The sequence below is a fragment of the Podarcis vaucheri genome, assembly GCF_965113315.1.
Source record: "Podarcis vaucheri genome assembly, chromosome: Z".
Lineage (NCBI taxonomy): Eukaryota > Metazoa > Chordata > Lepidosauria > Squamata > Lacertidae > Podarcis > Podarcis vaucheri.
This window is the reverse complement of record NC_138758.1, coordinates 37,441,352-37,461,166: the sequence shown is the minus strand read 5'-3', so window position 1 is coordinate 37,461,166 and position 19,815 is coordinate 37,441,352. Positions and strand designations below refer to the sequence as shown.

At 44.3% G+C, this 19,815-nt stretch overlaps 1 protein-coding gene across 7 annotated transcripts in view; it reads left to right on the top strand.

Moving 5' to 3' along the window:
* Window positions 1–19,815, top strand: part of TSC1 (TSC complex subunit 1) — a 31,761-nt gene continuing 11,946 nt past the window's right edge. For 2 of the 7 annotated variants that reach the window (XM_082207809.1, XM_082207803.1), the window contains exons 1-11: window positions 1–126; window positions 6,067–6,240; window positions 7,635–7,738; window positions 9,146–9,298; window positions 10,572–10,716; window positions 11,743–11,897; window positions 13,145–13,218; window positions 13,490–13,668; window positions 16,943–17,028; window positions 18,000–18,120; window positions 18,693–18,793. In XM_082207809.1, coding sequence (XP_082063935.1) covers window positions 6,135–6,240; window positions 7,635–7,738; window positions 9,146–9,298; window positions 10,572–10,716; window positions 11,743–11,897; window positions 13,145–13,218; window positions 13,490–13,668; window positions 16,943–17,028; window positions 18,000–18,120; window positions 18,693–18,793 — 1,224 coding nt within the window. In that variant the 5' untranslated portion in view covers window positions 1–126; window positions 6,067–6,134. Of the gene's footprint in view, window positions 151–230; window positions 437–6,066; window positions 6,241–7,634; window positions 7,739–9,145; window positions 9,299–10,571; window positions 10,717–11,742; window positions 11,898–13,144; window positions 13,219–13,489; window positions 13,669–16,942; window positions 17,029–17,999; window positions 18,121–18,692; window positions 18,794–19,815 lie in introns of those variants that run through there. The other 5 variants (XM_082207804.1, XM_082207805.1, XM_082207807.1 and 2 more) reach the window with 5 other exon arrangements.

Below are 19,815 nucleotides of genomic sequence, written 5' to 3'. Positions count from 1 at the left end.
AGAAAGGCGGCGGAGGGATATCTGGGCGGGGCAAGATGGCGGCGCCCTGTGGGCTTTAGGAGTCCTGAGTGGTAAACAGCTGAGCGTAGGCGAAGGAGGAGCAGCCGCCGGAGCAGAATCGGAAGGGTGAATATCTAGGTTTGGGGTTCGGTAAGAATGAATGGATGGCAGTGGGGAAAGCAGGGGGGAAGGAAGAAGAAACGGGGGTAGCGATGAGAGGAATAAGGGGCAGTGGGGAAGGAGTGGTCCATCAGGCGAGAGGAAGCCGGGGAGAGGATGGAGCATGAGGGCAGGGCTGTCTCTGTGTGCATCGGAGCATAAGGGAGGCGAAGAAACAATAAAGGGGCATTGTGCATTTAAATTGGAGCTTTTTGGTTGAGGGACGCCTTTTTGTCATTGCAACTTTTCAGTTTATCCGTAACAACGCCCCTGAGAGGTAGGTCAGGGAAAAGTGGTGTGTTGATGGGGGAGGGGGGAGGAAGAAAGAAAGTGGCGATGCGGAGGGAAAGCTAAATATATTGTGGGGGAGGGTCCTGCGGGCAAAGAAATAATAGAGGTAATGCGTCTTTGAATTGAAGCTCTTGCTGCGGAATAGTGTTTGCCTAAAAACAGGGTGGGGAGAAAAATCGAGAAGATGAGGGGAAGATCAGTTCTAAGTATTATTTGGAGTAGGGGCCGAATGAGGAAGGGGCACGGTGGGGCGGTGTAGAGAAGCAGAATCATAAGACAGCTGCTAAATAATAGTTATAGTGCTTGTTTTGTGATCACAGTGCTTCATGTACATTGGGGTTGTACCCAGTACTAGTTCTATTGAAAGCAGACCTATTGATATTAATTGACCTAACTTACCCATGCATCTTAGGCACCAGTGGTTCTACTGAGTAGAACTAGCAGTTGATGCAACCAATTGTTTATTGTTTTAAAGCTATGAAGCAAGCCTTTAGACCAAGAAGAAATGGAGAATAAGGTCCAAAAGGGGGGAGGGAAGCAAGGGTAGATGGGCTCTGTCGTTATGTAAGGAAGGGTAAAGGAACGATACTTATTTCAGTTTTATAGCTTTTAGTGTTATTTGTGTGCTATTCCTGTGAGGTGGGCAGGGCTAAGTAGAGGTGGTAGTGGGTAGAGGGGAGGAATGGGGGGGGGAGGACAAAGACATGGGTGAATTGCCTTTGTGAATATTCCCCAGTCTGTTCTCTTGTGTTTAAGCTTGTTTTTGAAACGTCCTCTCCCTGCCCCTTGAACCAGGAAGTCCCTTCTAAGGGCCCCTTTATCTGAGATACATTTTAACCAGTGTTTGGCAAATCTTGACTAACCTGTTTTTGAAAATGGAAAGTTGGCTAGTGTATATAGCCCCCTTTGGATCCTACTTGTGGGCTTCTCATAGGTATCTGTTTGGCCACTGTCATCCAGCAGGGTTTTTCTTACATTTGGGGGGTGGGGAGAGAAAATCCACCCTTCTCCTCTGAAAAACATCCTGTTGGCTCTAATTCAGAGGGACCCACAAATAAAGGAACAAAATAGTCTTTTGTTTTTAGCTGGATTATTTCTGTTGTAAGGCTTTCTGTTTTTCAGGCACAGTCAGCTGGCTTGCTTATCCTATTGTTGTGGATCTCTGGCTTAGATTGAGAGGAAAACCACTCTTCCCAGGCATAGCTGTCAGTAGAGAGTATTCAAGGTGGCTGTATGCACTTAAAAATTCTCTCACATTCGTTTCTCTGTGTGTGGCTGGTGATGACTTCTGTAAAATTCTACTGACTAATACCAACTATGGCTAATTTGTCAAAATGGCAGGCATACTTGAAATACCTCAGGCTATCCTGTCTAATGAGCTTGTTACTAATAATACTCTCCATCACTTAAAATAAGATTAATTTTTCAGAGTTTATGAAAGTTATTCCTTACAGGCATTGATTGTCTACAGGCAGGGAGAAATTGTGGACTGCAACTTCCTCCAGCTGTAGCCAGTATGGCCAGTAATCAGGGCTGATAGCAGTTGTACTCCACACTGCCTGGAGGGTGCTATGTTGGTTCTGTGAGTCAGTTTGGTCCAGCAGGTTATTCCCTGGTTGGTTTGGATGTGAAAACTGTCTTGAGCTTTCAGTCTATTTATTAGGTTTTTTGGGGGGAAGTCATCTTTGAGGTCCTTGTCTATAGCAATCCAAAGAAGAATCCACTTCAGCAGAATTTTACAGGAGGTTTTATGATAACTTTTGTAATGTGCAGACTAAACTTTGTGTCCTGGTTGACTTGGCTGTGTATGAAGGGAGATGACACCGTAAAAGTCTGCATTTTAAAAAGGAATGCTCTTCTGGATCAGAGTACCTTAAGGATCGCCATAGCCCTTATATTGCAGCTCAGTCACAGGAGTCCTGTTAGTAGCCCCCCCCCCCCCCCGTGTTACAGAGGCAAAGCTGGCCTCAGCTAGAAGTCAGACACTTGTGGTTGGTGGGTCCACACTGTAAACACCCTTCCAGCAGAGATTCGGCCAGCTGTCATTTGCAGTTGCTTAACTTTTATTTTTGTTATTTATTTATTGCATTTTTATCCCACCTTACTTCCAAGAGCTCAAGGTGGCATATGTATTTCTACACCTCCCTCTAAATTTTATTCTCACAACAATCTTGGGCTGTTAGGCTGATAGTGACTGGCCAAAGGTCACACCCAGTGAGCTCTGTGACTGAGTGGGGATTTGATCCCAAGCCATAGTCCAATACTCTAACCACTATACCACAGTTCTAGTTACAAGTAGGTAGCTGTGTTGGTCTGCCGTAGTCGAAACAAAATAAAAAAAATTCCTACAAGTAGCACCTTAGAGACCAACTGAGTTTGTTATTGGTATGAGCTTTTGTGTGCAAGTGTGCAGACATTACTTTTTTGAGCCATGATAGAAGAAGCTTTAGATTTAAGTCTTACAGTTAGGTCTGGCTCTTTTGAGAGAGCCTTGATCACCAAACATGGCTAGAAATTACATTTTCATTCCTACAATTGTTCCCTGGTCCTCCCAGAAATCATGGGAGCTCTAGTTTGTCATAGACTTTGAGGGTTAAGAGACACTGTAATCACCTCACAGAGCTACAATTCCCAGAGTTCCCTAGGAAGAAGGGTTGATTTTTAAAGCACTCTGGAATTTTTAGCTGTGTGAGCAATATAGGTGTCGCCTAGCAACTCTCGGCACCCTTGCCAAACTGCAGCTCCCATGATTCTGCAGAAGAATCCATGATTGTTGCAGGTGGTATCTTAGTGCTTTAAGGATGTGGCACCTGTGTACAACTCACTATTGTAGGGCAGGTCATGGCCCTCTGGAAAGTCTCAAAATCAATCAATCAATCTTTATTACGGTCCAGAGACCCAACAAATCGTTACAAAGCAATACACAATTCATACAGCCTACCTCCAGGTTAAACAAGCATTTTGTTCAGACTTAAAGATAGGGATCATTGGTTCTTGCAACCACGGATAAAAACTTTGCCACTGCTAATGTTCTAGCGTTTGTCCGGTCTTCCAATAGGAACCAGACATAGTGATCCTCTGATTTTCCTGGGAAAGGTACCAGCAAGGGTAATATCAGTTCAGCCCTGGCTTGCTCATATTTTGCACAGCAAAATATGTTTTATAGAATCGATGTCTTGAGCACCCGAGCAAAGTCTGTCCTGGTAGGGGGCTCCTCTCCACCTGCCATCTAACACTGCAGAAGGAAAGACGTTTAGTCTGGCTTTGGTGAATAACCTTCGATAATTTGGTACTGCCAGGTTTTTAATGTAAGGTGTTAACTTAAAGACATGCCCATATTGTACTCCTACTGCCAGCGGACTACAGATTGCGTTTGATCAAGATCGCAAGTCACTGTGTGTATTATCCCATAATCTTTGATTTAACGTCTTTTGGGCGCCTGCATAACCCAGGTAATAAAGTTGTGGGGGGTGACAGACCAATTGAGGTGGCTTTTTTGGCCATGGTTTTCTGCCATTTGCTGACAGACTCCTCATTGGTCAGGTGTTGGTACAAACCCTTCCCTAGAGCAAACACTGAGATCCTGAGCCAATGTTTTAGGGCAGCCCACCATGCTTTTGTTGAAATTGGGCATTCACCAGCTTCTGACAGTAGTATGGAGTTGGGAACAGTTGGGTACCTGCAGCAGAGATTGTAGAAATTTTGCTTGAAAGTCATCTAGCTTAGGCAGGTCCCCATTACGCCAGACATTTGCAGCATACAGGAGTTGGGAAACAGATTGTGCATTGAAAACCCTTAAGGCTGCTGGAACATATTTGCCGTCCTTTGTGAAAAAAAATCTGAGTATGGCTAGCTTTGAGATTTCCGCCTTTTGAAGGGAGGTTTGTCAGTGGTGCTTCCAAGATCCTGTATGATGGAATGTGAGCCCTAGATAACTGAAGTATTTAATCTGTTCAAGTCTTAAAATACAGTTTGTGGTTTTAGTTGGGGCAAATTGTTGAATGTAGGAGTGCTCAACAGCTATTTACTCATCATCCTTTATCTTTATTTTTCCTATCCACTGGTGTTAATGAAAAAAAGTCAGATTTTCTAGCAGTGGAAAGAGAGTCAGCATTACAGTTAAAGAGTTCTGAACTTTAAACTGCAGCCTGTTTTTTTCTGGAATGCTATTAGATGCTCTGCAAGTGTTTGGGATTAATTTTTTTTTTTTTTTTGCAAATTTGATAGTTCTTCTTTGGTGTTGAGTGTCCTTTACTAACCCATATATATAAAAGCTGTATTTGATGTTGGATGGCAGCTGCCAAATGCCTTAAGGATGGTTTTGGGTTTTTGTGCTTGGGTTTGGCTTCTGCTTGCAAAATGGCAGCATTGCCTGTCAGCTGTCACAATCTAAACAAATCTCACATAACTTCCTTTTCTGTTTTCCCTGACGGTTCCAAGACTCTGGGAAATGGCGGTTTGGTTCTGCAGCAACAGCTCTTTTGTCAAAGAATTATTGACGCTGGGTCTGTCCTGAAATTAAAGCTCTGTGCAAGATGTTGTGTACTATTGCTAGTAGAATATCAAAATAGCAGTGAAAAGGAGGTGATGACACTGGAGATGAAGACAACAGTGGCAGGAGTCCAGTTGACTTGGCACCAGTCAGCATGACTTGGCTTGAGGCATTCAGCCCAGTTCTTAGCATTAAAAGAAAAGCTAAAAACCTGCCTTTTGCTGTTTGCTAGAAATCGGTGTGTTTGCGAAAATAGAATCCTGTAGGCTGCGAGGATTTCAATCACATTTTGAAAGGCAAAAATGGGAAATGTCCAGAAAGTCTGTTTAAAATTCTTTGTTAGAGGTAGTGGGACAGCTTTACTTTTTGAATCTCAAGACAGGCCTGGGTTCAAATATCAGGCCTCACATACAGATTCCTGTACAGTGGTACCCTGGGTTAAGTACTTAATTCGTTCCGGACGTCCGTTCTTAACCTGAAACTGTTCTTAACCTGAAGCACCACTTTAGCTAATGGGGCCTCGGGCTGCCGGAGCACGATTTCTGTTCTCATCCTGAAGCAAAGTTCTTAACCTGAAGCACTATTTCTGGGTTAGCGGAGTCTGTAACCTGAAGCATATGTAACCTGAAGTGTATATAACCTGAGGTACCACTGTATTGTTTTAGCCAGCCTGCGATGTATCAAACTCAGTTTGCCTTCTGCAAAATAATAATAATGCCCTTTGTAAAATCAGGATAATCACCCTCGAGCTGACTATATAATCTGCTGGAAGCTAACTGTTAACTGGTGAGAACAGTGTACTCCAGTTATACTGGGAACAACCCCTGTATAAATAAAATAAAACGAGTATTTTTTGAACCCCATTGATTTTGCTGAGAGGGATTTAGGCATATATTTAACTCATTTAAAGTGTTGAAGGACAGTTAATAATAATAACAAAATTTGCTGCTGGTGTACACCAGAATACTGTAAGTTTATTTCAGATAGTAGTAGTTTTCATTTTCTGAGCATGCATATACATTGAAAGCATTGGGGGTTGAGGTGTAAAGAAGTCAGTATTTGGCTGAAGGGGGAAAAAGAACCCATTTCAAAAGCAGGGGTTTTATTTATTTCTCTTGCCTCAGTAAGACAGAAGCAGTGAGAGTCAACACAGCCAGTGTGGCATGCACAGAAGCACTTTGTGTGAAGAAGAATGGCTCAGCATGGAAATATCAGCCATCTTCTGGCTGTACTGGATTCCCCACATCTGCCTGTCCTGGAAGGTGTAAAGACTGAGCTTAGAGAAATCCTAAACTCAGGTAAGTATCAGTCATGTCTCCAGTGATGTTCATAGAATTTCTGAAGTTCCTCACATTTTATTCTGAAGCAGCTGGCCCACAACTGCTGCTCAACCTAAGGTGGCCACGGAATACTGCTATTTTAAATTGTTGTTGTAGTAATAATATACCACCCTCTTAGAAAATATCAGGGCAGCATACAGCAGTATAAAAATGTAAGCCATTGCAATCAGTACAGAACAATCATTGAAACAACTGGCTTCTTGAGATTTAAACTGCATTGGCCTGCTGGCGTGAAGTCTGCAAGAGACACCTGGAGAGTCAAAAGCGAGGGTGCATGCTGCATCTCTGCTGGAAGAGTGTTCCACAGCATGGGATTGGCTGCACCAAAAGCCGTACTTGTAGCTGAGGCTAATGGCACCTCTCTGATAAGGGGGGGGGGGCGGGCACTAACAGTTCTCCATATAATCTCAGTGAAGACTGGGATAGAAATGCTCAGGAAGTTAAGACATCATGGACCCAAGTTTTGTATAGCATCATAAGGTGGCTCAGAATCATAGAGGCAGCCAGCAGATGTTTTAGCAGAGGTGTCTCATGTGGCTGGCCACTCAGTCTTCAATTAAATCTTACAATCCCCACTGAAAAATGTAAACTTGTCAGGTGATAATATTTTAAATTATATAGCAACTATATGGGGTATGGATCAGTGTAGATAAGGGGTAGTCAACCTTTTTATACCTACTGCCCACTAATGCATCTTTCTTGATGGTAAAATTTCCTTACCGCCCACCAGTGCTCGATGGAAGGAGGGTTCAGCTTGTGCCGTAGAACCCCCTACCGCCCACCTAGAATCCTGAAATGCCCACTAGTGGGCAGTAGGGAGCAGGTTGAAAACCCCTGGTGTAGATAGATTCTCTGTGCCCTTCTGCCAAAAGACTGATATTAATTCATTGGAAAGATAATACCATGGCCCCCCTCAATTAATGGATAGAAGTCATGACAGTGCTTGTAGCATACAAATGGATTGCTTTTAGACAGATTGTGTATGGATAAATAAAATGATAGTTTGAATCCATTTATGAAAAATATAATTTGTTAATAATTTTGCATTTGGTGGAATAATTATATTATTTATACACCCATATATTGTATTGTATTGTATTTCAGTTTCAGTCCCCCCTTTCTTTTCTTTCACTTTACTTCCTTACTGAAAACTTTCAATAAAATATTAAAAATAAAATAAATCCTATAATCCCCACAGGATAAATGTTAAATTGCATAGTACTCAGTGGATTTATTCTGTAACTTCCTATATAACTTTCTTCAAATCATTTCTAACCAATACATCTTTTTTGTGTATGTGAATGCACTGATCTGTAATTGTGTTTTCTTTTGGTGGCCAATAACCACATCAGACCGCGGTCCAGTGCATGTAAATACCCTGGTGGACTCCTACTTGGAAACAAGTTCAGAGCAAGTCTTGCACGCCCTGTGCACTCTTCAAGAGCCTCACGACAAGGTAATGCACACGTATGTTGTCATAAGAAATGTTTATCGAGAAATTGAGAAAACACTAAATGGAAGAAGGGATGTTTGAAAAGTCTGCCATGTGTAAATTGAGCTGAAGAATTGCTGAGCTGCTTTAAAAAGCAACAAGACTGGGGCCCACTTAGATCAAAAGATGAGTGCGGCTGAATGAAGCCAGTGGCCCATCTAGTCCAGCATCCTGTTCTCGCAGTGGCCAATCAGATGCCCATTATGGAAAGCCTGCAAGCAAAACCTGCGTGCAGCAGCTATTTTCTCACTTGTGATTCTCAGCAACTGGTATTTAGGAGATGCAGCCTGTGACAGCAGAGGTGGAACATAGCTACCATGGCTAGTAGCCATTGATAGCTTTATCCTCCATGATTTTGTCTGATCAACTTTTTATTTATTTAATAAAACTTATAAAACTGCTTGATTGTGGGGGGAAGGGGGAGATACATCAAAGCAGTTTTTAAAAGCCATTGAAGCTGGTGTCCATCACTGCCAATCATTTCCCATGTGACTGTAGGTGCCTCTGAGCACCTTCTTCCATGGTCCAGTTTTGAGCATGTATGAATGAAGCAACCTTGTGAATTGAGCCAGTTGTGGGTCTTTAATTGTGGTACTGTTCTTGAACCACAACCGCTAGTTAAATGAAACTGCTGTGGGGTGTGTATCTTTTGCATTTGCACTTGTTTGTATTATTTTCAGAATGTTTCTGAATGCCAGCCAACCATGTCCCTAAACCGATATTCTCAGCATTCAGCGGCCATTGAGTCAATATTGGACTGTTTTGGAGTTGCTGCCCTTTTATAACCTCCTTAATGTCTCCCCCAAAGATTGAGTGATTGTTCTGCAAACTTTGGGGTTCCTTCTGAACATGCTAATCTCTTCATGCTTTTCAGTGCCCTCCTTTTTACTATAATCCTGTTGGCATTCATTAGTTGCATTGGTTCTTGGAAGGAGAGATTTTTATATTGCAAGCCACTTTGAGTTTATTTTATAGTTAAAGGTGGGATGTAAACAATTAAATATTTATTTCATTCAGTTTATATACAATATGATAGTAAAAAGCAGCTTAAAAAAAGAATAAAGCAAATTAACAGTAAAAACATTCAAATATTAATTGAAATCAGTGATAAGCTAAAAACAGGCAAAAACACATATTCTACATTCAGAATGTTATGTGGTAGCCAGTTTTGCAGATGGAAGTGGTCAAGTGGGCATATTCATGGGGCAAGGTGATCTAACAGGTGAACCAATGCCCATGTTGTTATTTAGGAGTGCTTTGAGAGATCTATGAAAGAGAGTGAGAGCAGGTTCAGTTATATATTTCGGCTACCCTCCAGGTAAATTCTCCATGTGCTTTTATCACAAGTTCTCTCTTTTTTATTTCTCTTAGCACCTTCTGGACAAAATCAATGAATGTATGAACAGGTCAAGTACCCGTCTCTCCGCTCTCTCACTCCTTGGGCATGTGATAAGATGTCAGCCATCTTGGAAACATAAGCTTTCTCAGGCGTCTGTCCTGGTTACGTTGCTTAAGTGTCTTAAGGTACAGATGCTGTTTAGTTGCAATTCTTGTTTGTTATATGTTTCTGTGGAATGTGATGACATACAGTGACCTCTCACAACTTAGTTTCCTCCAGATGTTCAGTGCTAAAACTTGCATCATCCCTGACTATTGGCTGTGCTAGCTGGGGCTGATGGGAGTTGTAGTCAAACAACATTTGGAGGGTGCCAGCCTGAGATACAGAAACAAAACCCTTTTGGACAGTGGCCACTGCACACTCTGGCCGCAGTGCAAACCTTAGTGAATGGCGCCCAACCTAGAACTATTCATCAGGTAGGGCACATTCACATAACACCTTTATCACTTACTGATTTCTCTTCGATCATCCTCTTGCCATAGTGCAAGGACAGATAATGAGTCAAAGCCTGTTCCTGTTCATGCAAGTTGGATCAGTTCCCCTCATTCATATCAGAATTTTCTCTTTCCAAGGGATGTAAGCTTTAATTCTGAAATGGATCAATAAAATCAGAGTGGTAAAGTCTCCATTATAAGAGAGAGAATCTCAAAACATGGTGAAAATAAATAACACCTCTTTCTTCACAGCTGGGTTTGGGGTTTTTTTTTTGTTTGTTTTCATTGGGCTGTGTCCTACTCAGAGTAGAAGAGTTGAAATTAACAGACCCAAGTTAGTAACCTGTTACTGTTTTTAATGGGTCTGCTCTGAGTAGGACTAATATTTGATCCAACTCAGTGTGTTTTTGCAACTATTGTCCCATTGTCCCAAATAGGGTCTTCACTGTTGGCTCTCCCCCCACCCCCCACCCAGTGTAGCTTTGGCCAAGACTCTCAAACATTGTTGCACATTTTAAATTTGGCACTTAACTCATTCTGTTACTTTTATTGAACCCTGTTTATGTAAAAAGGAGAGTAATGGAAATTAAATAACCCTTTTTTAAAAAGGGAGTTTGTGAGAAATAAAGATTGCTTTAAATATGGTGGAATCATTCAGAGTCTCCTACAAGTACAAAACTAGGTGTTGTGCAGAGGGACCTAAACCCTTCTACCTGACATGCTGCTTTATATGTAAAATGTTGGGTTTCCTTCATCTGTAGAAGCATAAAAGCATGTGACACCAGTGCATTTGCAGTACAAATGCAGTTTCTGCTAAGGAGTGTTGAAAGAGCTATTGATATCCTAACTGAACCCACAGAAATGAAGGCAATGGAGCAGAGGGCTTTCCTAATACTTGTGATGCATCTGTCAGGAAATCTTAAACCTCTGGATAACTGTCTCCCCCCCCCCCAATCCTTTGCAGAGTGACGCGGATGTAGTGGTCCTCATCACAGGTGTGCTAGTGTTAATAACGATGCTGCCAATGATCCCCCAGTCTGGGAAGCAGTACCTGCATGACTATTTTGGCATCTTTGGTCGCCTTGCTTCCTGGAACTTGAGGAATCCAGGTGAGATGCTAGAAAAGGTCTGCTGTGAACAAGCTTATCCTTGGGAACGTCTGTAGCTCAGTGGTAGGGCATCAGCTTTGCATGCAGAAGAGCCCCTGCCAGTCATCATAGATCAGCGTTGTTGAACCTTGGGTCCCCAGATGTGAGTGAACTACAACTCTCAGAATTCACAGCCAGCTTAGCATGATGGTCAAGGATGGCGGGAGTTTTAGTCCACCCACATCAAAGTAACCAAAACCGAATAGCTCTCATTGTAGCCCATACTGAGCTAAATAAACCAAAGGCCTGGCTCAGAATAAGGCAGTTCACTAATTCTCCCCGCCTTGCTGAAGGTCCTAAATTCAGACTACAATTCTGGCCATGGATACACAACCCCCTGAAATTATGGCATTGTGTTTTCAGAGTGTTGGACCTGGGAGACCAGGGTTTAAATCCTGACTCTTGTCTTGAAAGCTCATTGGGTAACATTGTGTCACAGTCATTGTGTCTCAGCCTGACATTGTTCTTTACAAGAAGCAGCCCTTGAAATTGACTGGAAACTTCTATCAGTGCAAAATGCAGCAGCCAGATTACTGGGGCTTCATTTTGATCTTTCATCGTCTGGGTTTTTTAAATCTGCTACATTGAAGACACACTTGCATTCTGACCTCTGACACCCGAGATGTAAATTTTCAGGACACACCACATTTTTGTGATTGTAGGTTATTTTTAATGTTTGCATTTTAAATTGTTGTAAAGATTGTCATCTAATCTCCATTTTAACAGATTGTCCCAGAGTGAGCCATGGAGTTTAAATCAGACTTGCACACAGTTTTCTAAAAATGAAGCCATATTTTCCTAAGGTGCTGAACTCACAGCCAGTTCTGTTGAAAATTACTCTCCCCGCTACCTTTGTGCACCTATGGAATTATGGCACTTACTATGATAATATTTACAGCACAGCAGTATTTTTAGGGGGAGGGCACATGTCCAGAGACCTCAATAATAGGAGTTATTGTAACCTGTTTTACGTCTTTCCCTCCCTAGGACACACGGCTGAGATCTACCTGGTCCACCTCCATGCCAGTGTGTATGCTCTCTTTCACCGCCTTTACGGAATGTACCCTTGCAATTTTGTCTCCTTTCTGCGCTCCCACTACAGTATGAAAGAAAACTTGGAGACCTTTGAAGAGATAGTCAAGGTAAATCTTTTTCTTTAAAGCACGTCTTGTTTGTGTTTACCTGTAAGTCAGAAAGACCTGGCCCAAGTTTCTTTTTCGGAATTGCATGATTGCTGGTATTTATTTATGTTTGTATTGGCCATTCACTGTACCGAAATGAATAACTAGTTGAACCTGCATCTGAGGAAGTGAGCTTCTAAAGAGAAATTGGAAGTCCAGCAATCAATTGGAACTGAAAATTAATACCTGCAATCAGGTGTGTATAGGGAACAGCCATATATTTGCATACAGAAGGTCTTGGGCTCAATCCCCATTGACATCTCCAGATGGAGGTGGGAGAGAATCCCTGCCTGAAACCCTAGCGATCTGCTTCCGGCCATGGTGGACAGCGCTGAGCTAGATTGATTAATGTTCTTAAAGACAAAGGGATCCCTAGGTGGCTAAGTCCAGTTGAATTTGCCTATGGGGTGCAGTGCTCATCTCCGCTTTCAAGCCGAGGGAGCCGGCGCTTGTCTGCAGACAGCTTTCTGAGTCATGCCCAGTATGACTAAACTCCTTCTGGTGCAACAGGACACCACGACAGAAGCCAAAGCACATGGAAATGGCATTTACCTTCCCACTGCAGCGTACCTATTTATGGACTTGCACTGGTACGTTTTCAAACTGTGAGGTTGGCAGGGGCTGAGACAGAACACTGGGAGTTCACCCCATTGTGTGGACTCGAACTGCCAACCTTAAGATTGGCAAGCCCAAGATCGGCAAGCCACAGTGCCCCCTGCGTGTCCCCCCCCCCCAAGTCCTATGTTCATCACGTTTGTTTACTGCTACCCGGAAATAACAGAATTGTGTTGTAACAGTCAAATGGTTGTCTAGACCTCTGATGATAGAAAAAAGAAAGTATTCAACACAACACACAGCAACAGGATTTGCTTCCACAGTAAGCAGTGATGGCTAACTTAGATGGCTTGACAAGCGTTTTAGGCATATTCAAAGACAATCAGACTGTAACTGGCTACTGACCCTGGTGGATATCTTCGGCCTCCACAGTAAGAAGGAAGTATGCTTCTGAATACCAGCTGCTGGGAATCAGCAGTGGGGAGAGATGTGTTGGGCTTGGGTCATGCTTGTATGCTTCCCATCATGGGCATCTGGCTGACCAGTATGAAAACAGTATGCTAGTCTAGATGGGCCTTTGGTGGTCTGATCCAACAGAGCTCTTTTTAAGATATACCAAGATAAAATACCCATTTTCTCTCTGTTTCTTCCAGCCAATGATGGCACATGTGCGCATCCACCCTGAGCTAGTGACTGGATCCAAGGATCACGAACTGGACCCTCGGAGGTATGTACATTCCCATCCCTTTTGAAAGAGAGGCTGTGATTGAACATTTAGCTCGTCCCTTCTGAAATAAAAATACTATGTTCATGGCATTATGCAATGAACCCTTTCTAAAACCATCCCTAGGTTAGACCATAGTGACACCCATGTCACCTAGGGTTGGCTTTCAAAAATCTTTTAAATGTTTTTGATAAATATTTCCAGTAAATAGAGATTGTATCATAAATTCTGTGACGGGGTGGAAATTGACTGGTGGTGCTTGGACCTAAAACAGGTGGAAGAGGCTAGAAACCCATGATGTTTTGATAGAATGTGCCCGTATCTCCCTGGACCCAGCCGAAGCTTCCTGTGAAGATGACTACTCTTCACCTTCCCAGCAGATGAGCTCTTACGTTCAGCATCACTCCTCTGATTTTGTTTCCAATTCTTCTGTTGCTTTGCAGAGAAACTTTGGTAAGGTCCCCCAGCTCTTCAGAATGTCTATAAACAGCAGGCGCATCCTTGAAGCAACTGCTAGGAGCAGATGTATTGCTCATTCTAGCAAACCAAGTTTACTAGTTCTCTCCTCCGAATGCCATTCTTTGGGGCTTCTTTTTTTTGCCTTAACCATGGTTTCCTGTGACACATGCCCTGATGCTAAGCAGACCCTGTCATAAACTGGTTTTGCTAACCTTATCTAAACTGGAACCTGGCTAGTGTTGGTGTACATGGTAAGTGAACTCATGTATGAGGCAGCAAGTGGAGGGATGGAAGCAGACACCATGTCTGTGGTTGAATCCTGGTTTTTGCAAACCATGGTTTATTGCAAGCCAAAGTAATGGTTGCAGTGGGCAACCATAGCTTGCTCAAGATTGCTCTGGAATCTGTATCTATGTGTCTCATGTTCTGACCTGCCACTGTCTTCCCTGTTCCCCACTTGAGTTGCTTATACTGCTTTAAAGCAGGGGTCAGCTCTCTTTTGCTGAGCCCCTTTCAGAACTTCATGCTGTGCTTTAAATTTCCATTTCCAGCTGGTTCAAGAAAGCCCACCCCCATGTTCTCCATCCTGTGAAAAAGGCTACTGCCAATCAGAGTAAATAGTACTAAATGAGATTGACCAAGAATCTGACTTGGTATAACACAGCTTCCTATATTCCTGGAAAGGACTGTTGCTCGTTAATAGAACATTTGCTTTGCATGCGGAAGGTCCCAGGTTCAATCCCTGACATCTCCAGGTAGGGCTGGCAATGTCCATTTTCTGAAGTCTTTGAGTGCTCCTGGTACTCTGTGTAGACAATACTGAGCTAGATAAAACAATGAACTGTGTATGCAGTTCAGGGGATGTTTTATCCCATGTTGATGGCCTTTCAGCTGATTTCCTGGTGGCCTGCTGGAATGTGGAGATAACCAGGGCTATTGACTGTTTGGCTCCGAAGCGCCCTCTCCGATTGCGTGGAGCCCAGACAGCCCCGTGGTTTTCCATGGAGCTGAGGGCAATGAAACAATCACTGAGACGGCTAGAGCGCCGGTGGCGGAAAACTCATTCTAGCTGACCGGACACAGGTTAGAGCTCAATGTCGAGCCTACCAAGTGGCAGTAGCAATGGCGAAGAAGACTTTCTTCACTGCCTCTATTGCATCTGCGGAAAACAGCAGCAGGAGACTCTTTCAGGTGCTTCACAATTTAGCGGAACCACTTGCTCCATCAGGGCCCAGTACGGGCCACATGATCTCCTGCAATGATTTTGCAAAGTTTTTTGCAGATAAAGTTGCTCAGATTCGAGAAGAGGTACACTCCACCGTGGAAGCAGGGCCAGGGCGGGAGAGTGCTAAGAGTCCTGTCTAGTCAAATTCTGTGGGATCAATTCCAATCTGTTACCCCCGAGGATGTGGACAGGCTGCTTGGATGAGTGAAATCAACCACTTGTCTCCTTGATCCTTGCCCATCCTGGCTTATAAAAGCTAGCCGGGAAGGGCTGGGCGAAGGGCTTCGTGGAGCGGTGAATGCTTCTCTCCATGAGGGAGCCTTCCCGGATCTGGTGAAAGAGGCGGTTATTAAACTGCTTCTTAAAAAAACCATCTTTAGATGCGGCCACAATGGCCAACTATTGCCCAGTCTCAAATCTTCCATTCTTGGGCAAGGTGATTGAGCAAGTGGTTGCTGAACAACTCCAGGCACTCCTGGAAGAAGCGGACCATTTGGATCCCTTCCAGTTGGGATTCAGGCCTCATCATGGGACTGAAACTGCCTTGGTCTCACTGGTCGATGATCTCTGGCAGGCTAGGGACAAAGGTGAGAGCTGTTTCCTAGTTCTGCTGGATCTCTCAGCGGCTTTTGACATCATCAACCATAACATCCTTCTGGCCCATTTAGAGGGCTGGGAGCTGGGGGCACTGTTATATAGTGGTTCCGCTCCTTCCTCCTGGGCTGTGTTCAGAAAGTGGTGGTGGGGGATGAGTATTCAGACCCCTGGGCTCTCACTTGTGGGGTGCCCCGGGGTTCTGTCCTCTCCCCCATGCTTTTCAACATCTACATGCAGCCGCTGGGAGAGATCGTCAGAGGGTTTGGGCTAGGTTTTCATCAGTATGCGGATGATACCCAGCTCTACCTCTCTTTTAAATCAGAACCAATGAAGGTGGTGAAGGTCCTTTGTGAGTGTCTGGAGGCGGTTGGAGGATGGATGGCGGCTAACAGATTGAGGTTGAATCCTGACAAGACAGAAGTACTGTTTTTGGGGGACAGGAGGCGGGCAGGTGTGGAGGACTCCCTGGTCCTGGATGGGGTAACTCTGCCCCTGAAGGACTAGGTGTGCAGCCTGGGAGTTATCTTCGACTCACAACTGTCCCTGGAGGTGCAGGTCAATTCTGTGTCCAGGGCAGCTGTTTATCAGCTCCATCTGGTACGCAGGCTAAGACCCTTACTGCCCGCAGACTGTCTGGCCAGAGTGGTGCATGCTCTAGTTATCTCTTGCTTGGACTACTGCAATGCGCTCTCTGTGGCTTCCTTTGGAGGTGACCCGGAAACTACAACTAATCCAGAATGCAGCAGCTAGACTGGTGACTGGGAGCGGCTGCCGAGACCACATAACACCGGTCTTGAAAGACCTACACTGGCTCCCAGTACGTTTCCGAGCACAATTCAAAGTGTTGGTGCTGACCTTTAAAGCCCTAAACGGCCTTGGTCCAGTATACCTGAAGGAGCGTCTCCACCCCCATTGTTCTGCCCGGACACTGAGTTCCAGCACCAAGGGCCTTCTGCCGGTTCCATTACTGCGAGAAGCAAAGCTACAGGGAACCAGGCAGAGGGCCTTCTCGGTAGTGGCACCCGCCCTGCGGAACGCCCTCCCACCTGATGTCAAAGAGAACAACTACCAGACTTTTAGAAGACATCTGAAGGCAGCCCTGTTTAGAGAAGCTCTTAATGTTTAATAAAATATTGTTTTTTAATATTTTGTTGGAAGCCACCCAGAGTGGCTGGGGAATAAATAGATGATGATGATGAAGCATCTTCTTATGTTCCTAATGCCTCATTTTTGATAGCATTCCAAGTTTTTATATGTATATATGTGTGTGTGCGCGCGTGCGTGCGTGCGTATGTGTGTGTGTATTTAGACACACACACACTCTACAAATTTTGGGAGGGGGAATCCTGCTGGATAGGAAATAATTTTTATACAGCTTTATTAGTTTGGGGAGAAATAATTCCCTTTTACCCTTTATTTCTCCATCTTCTTTAATAAAAAATACAGGAACACCAACTTCTCGGCTGTCACGAATGGCAGGGCAGTTACCTCAGATCTCGAAGTATCAGTCCTCATTTCTGGCAACTGAGCAGGTAACCCTGCTTGTCTTGTGACTGTTACATTTTTCTTTTACTGGTTACAGTTATGAATTATTCTCCAGAAAGATCTCAGGAAAATGTATAATAAAAGATAGCAGAACAAAATACATCAAATGAAAGAATGCATAAGCCATAAATACTGATCACTTGCAGCGGTAGAGCATTAAGCCAATTAAAATCTCAAATCTGTAAAGCCCTGGGAAAACAAGAGCATCCTCAAACTGTGTCTCAGTGTAAAAAGTGAGGAGGACAAACACTGCTCTAGAAGGGAGCTATGAGGAAGGGCCCCAGCTCAGTGTTGGAACACCGGCTTTGCCATGCAGAAGGTCCCAGGTTCAATCCCCGGCATCTCCAGATAGGGCTGAGAAAGACGTGTCTGATTCCCCTGAGAGAGTCACTGTCAGTCAGTCTTCATAGTACTGAGCTAGATTGACTGCATGGTCTGACTTCAGTGTATGGCAGCTTCCTGTATTGGGAGTTCCAAAGCTTGGGTGCCACCACAGAGAAGGCCCTGTTATGCAACCTTGAATCACAAATCCTAGCAGCGTCAATGAGCAGACACACACACCAGTCAAAGTTAATGATTGAGTTGGTTGGCCTTGTAGAAGGTGCTTCTGCAGAAACTTGAGTCTATAGCCATGCAGGGCTTTATTTAATTTGATACCAAGACTGACTGAATAACAAAAAAATTGATACCAATGCCTTAAATTGGGCCCAAAACCACACAGGCAGCCAGTGCTGGGTTAAAATGCTCTTGCCTTGCTGCCCTAGTTGATGACATGCCCCCCAGCCTTGTCAATGGGAGTTGGGAGCCCAAAGCATCTGGAGGGTACACCAGGTTGGTGAAGACTGGAACAGAGATGGAAGTTTAAAGTGGTGATGGCACTGAAAGTGGATGCAGGAGGTCTGATTTTCCCTCCTTTCTATTGGGTACACTGGGAAAAACCCTGCCACTCTTTTTCCAGGTGACCTTCTGGAGCCCTGCCGCTGCTTGTGGCATGACCACTCCCCCCCACTCCCCTGGAATTGTTTTGGAGACACCTTATACCACAGCCCAGACTCTCAACAGGACCTTTAACATACCAGGTAGGGCCAGCCATATTGGGGTTTTCTTTTCAGCACCCTGGCAGGTTTGTCAGCAACAAAAACTAGTTAAGTGCCAAACCATTGGCCTGTGACATTATTGCACAAGCCCCTGAAGCCTCTAAACTCTCATACGTGGGGGCCCAAAGCGGCCCTTTTGGCCTCTCTGTTTGGCCCTTGGGCCTTTTCCTAGGTGTGCCCCAGCAGCCTTGCTCTGTGCCCTCTTTGAGTACTTTTGGTTGGCCAGAATATACCCTTGGTTGCCTGACTGGAGGATGGATAGAGGTGAGTGTGTTTGGTGGGAAGAGAGATATATGTGGGTGTATAGAAACCTCTTAAATTGTGTGTGGCTGGTACATAACCTGTGGTACAAAGGTAAAGAGTTAACTTTGCTCTACCTACTTTTGGCCTCTGGCCCCGCCTACCACTGGGACATGACACCTGGAATGTTTGCCCATGAGGGAGCATAGTCCTTGGGAAGCTGAAAAGTGCTCTCCCCAACCCTTGCTTTAAAAAAAGGGTCATGCATTAACATTTGTAAGGGAATATTTTTTGTCTGTATTTCTTTTAAACAGCCGAGAAAGGTGCCCGCCCAGAAACTGCCATCTCCCCACCTCCCTCATGCAGTTCAGAAGAAGTTGCTCATGTTTCAGTTTCCACTGCACCTCCCAAAAAGGTACCATCAAAATTGCTAACGCTTGGCAAAATGGGGATTCCACTTTTGAACTTGGCCTATGAGCAGATTTATGAGACTTTCAATGTGATTCTGATTCCCAGTTCATCAGAAGCAACCATAACATGACTTTCCCCACCCTACATTATGGTGCTGAAATGAATAAAGCTTTAAGGACTAACCATGGAGTGGACTTTTGGATGAAAGGACTTTGAGTACAGTGCTGGTTCTGAAAACTAATTCCACTACTCAAGAGGCATCCTCTTGTTTAATTTTAAACCGTATGTTCCTTGCACCTGGTTTTGTTTCATAGAACTTTGAAATCTAGTTGTTAAAAAAAAGGGGGGGACCAGTCTGAAGTCTGCATAGCCCTGTCCAAAGAACTCTACTTTAGGTAGGAGGCTACTTGCTGTTTCTTTGCAAGACTTACAGGCATTCCCCGCCTCCCCACATACATGTTCTACTAACGTGTACCCTTGCATATGCATGGCACCAGGAAATTAATAAATAGAATCATACCAGGAAATGGGAGAGAGCTGGAGAGTCCCTCCCTGGAGCCAAAAAAGGAGATACAGTGAGGGTGGAGGAAGAGACTGGAGGCCCAGTGGGGCTTTGTTTAGGCTGATCAGCCTCCCCACCTAACAGCTGACACACGGGGTAGCACAGCAGTAGCCACTACCGCTTTCCCACACATCTTCCAGCCTCCAGCCAGCCTCAGAGCTTCAGCTCTAGATATTTTGGTCTGGATTGGAGAAAGAGCAGGAAAGAGAGGGGAAAGTAGGGGAAAGTAGGTATTTCGAGGCTTTTTAGAGGGTGAACCCCACTTTACACAATTTTGCTTGTGCGCACCAGGGCCCAGAATGTAAACCCATAAGTGGGTGGACGCCTATATTAACAGCCCATCTTTTCTTCAAGAAGCTCATGGTAATGTACATGGTTCTTCCCCACAACAACACTGTGATGGTGGTTATACTGAGGCGGTGATGGGCCTGTGATCACCCAGTGGGCTTCATGGCTGAGTAGGG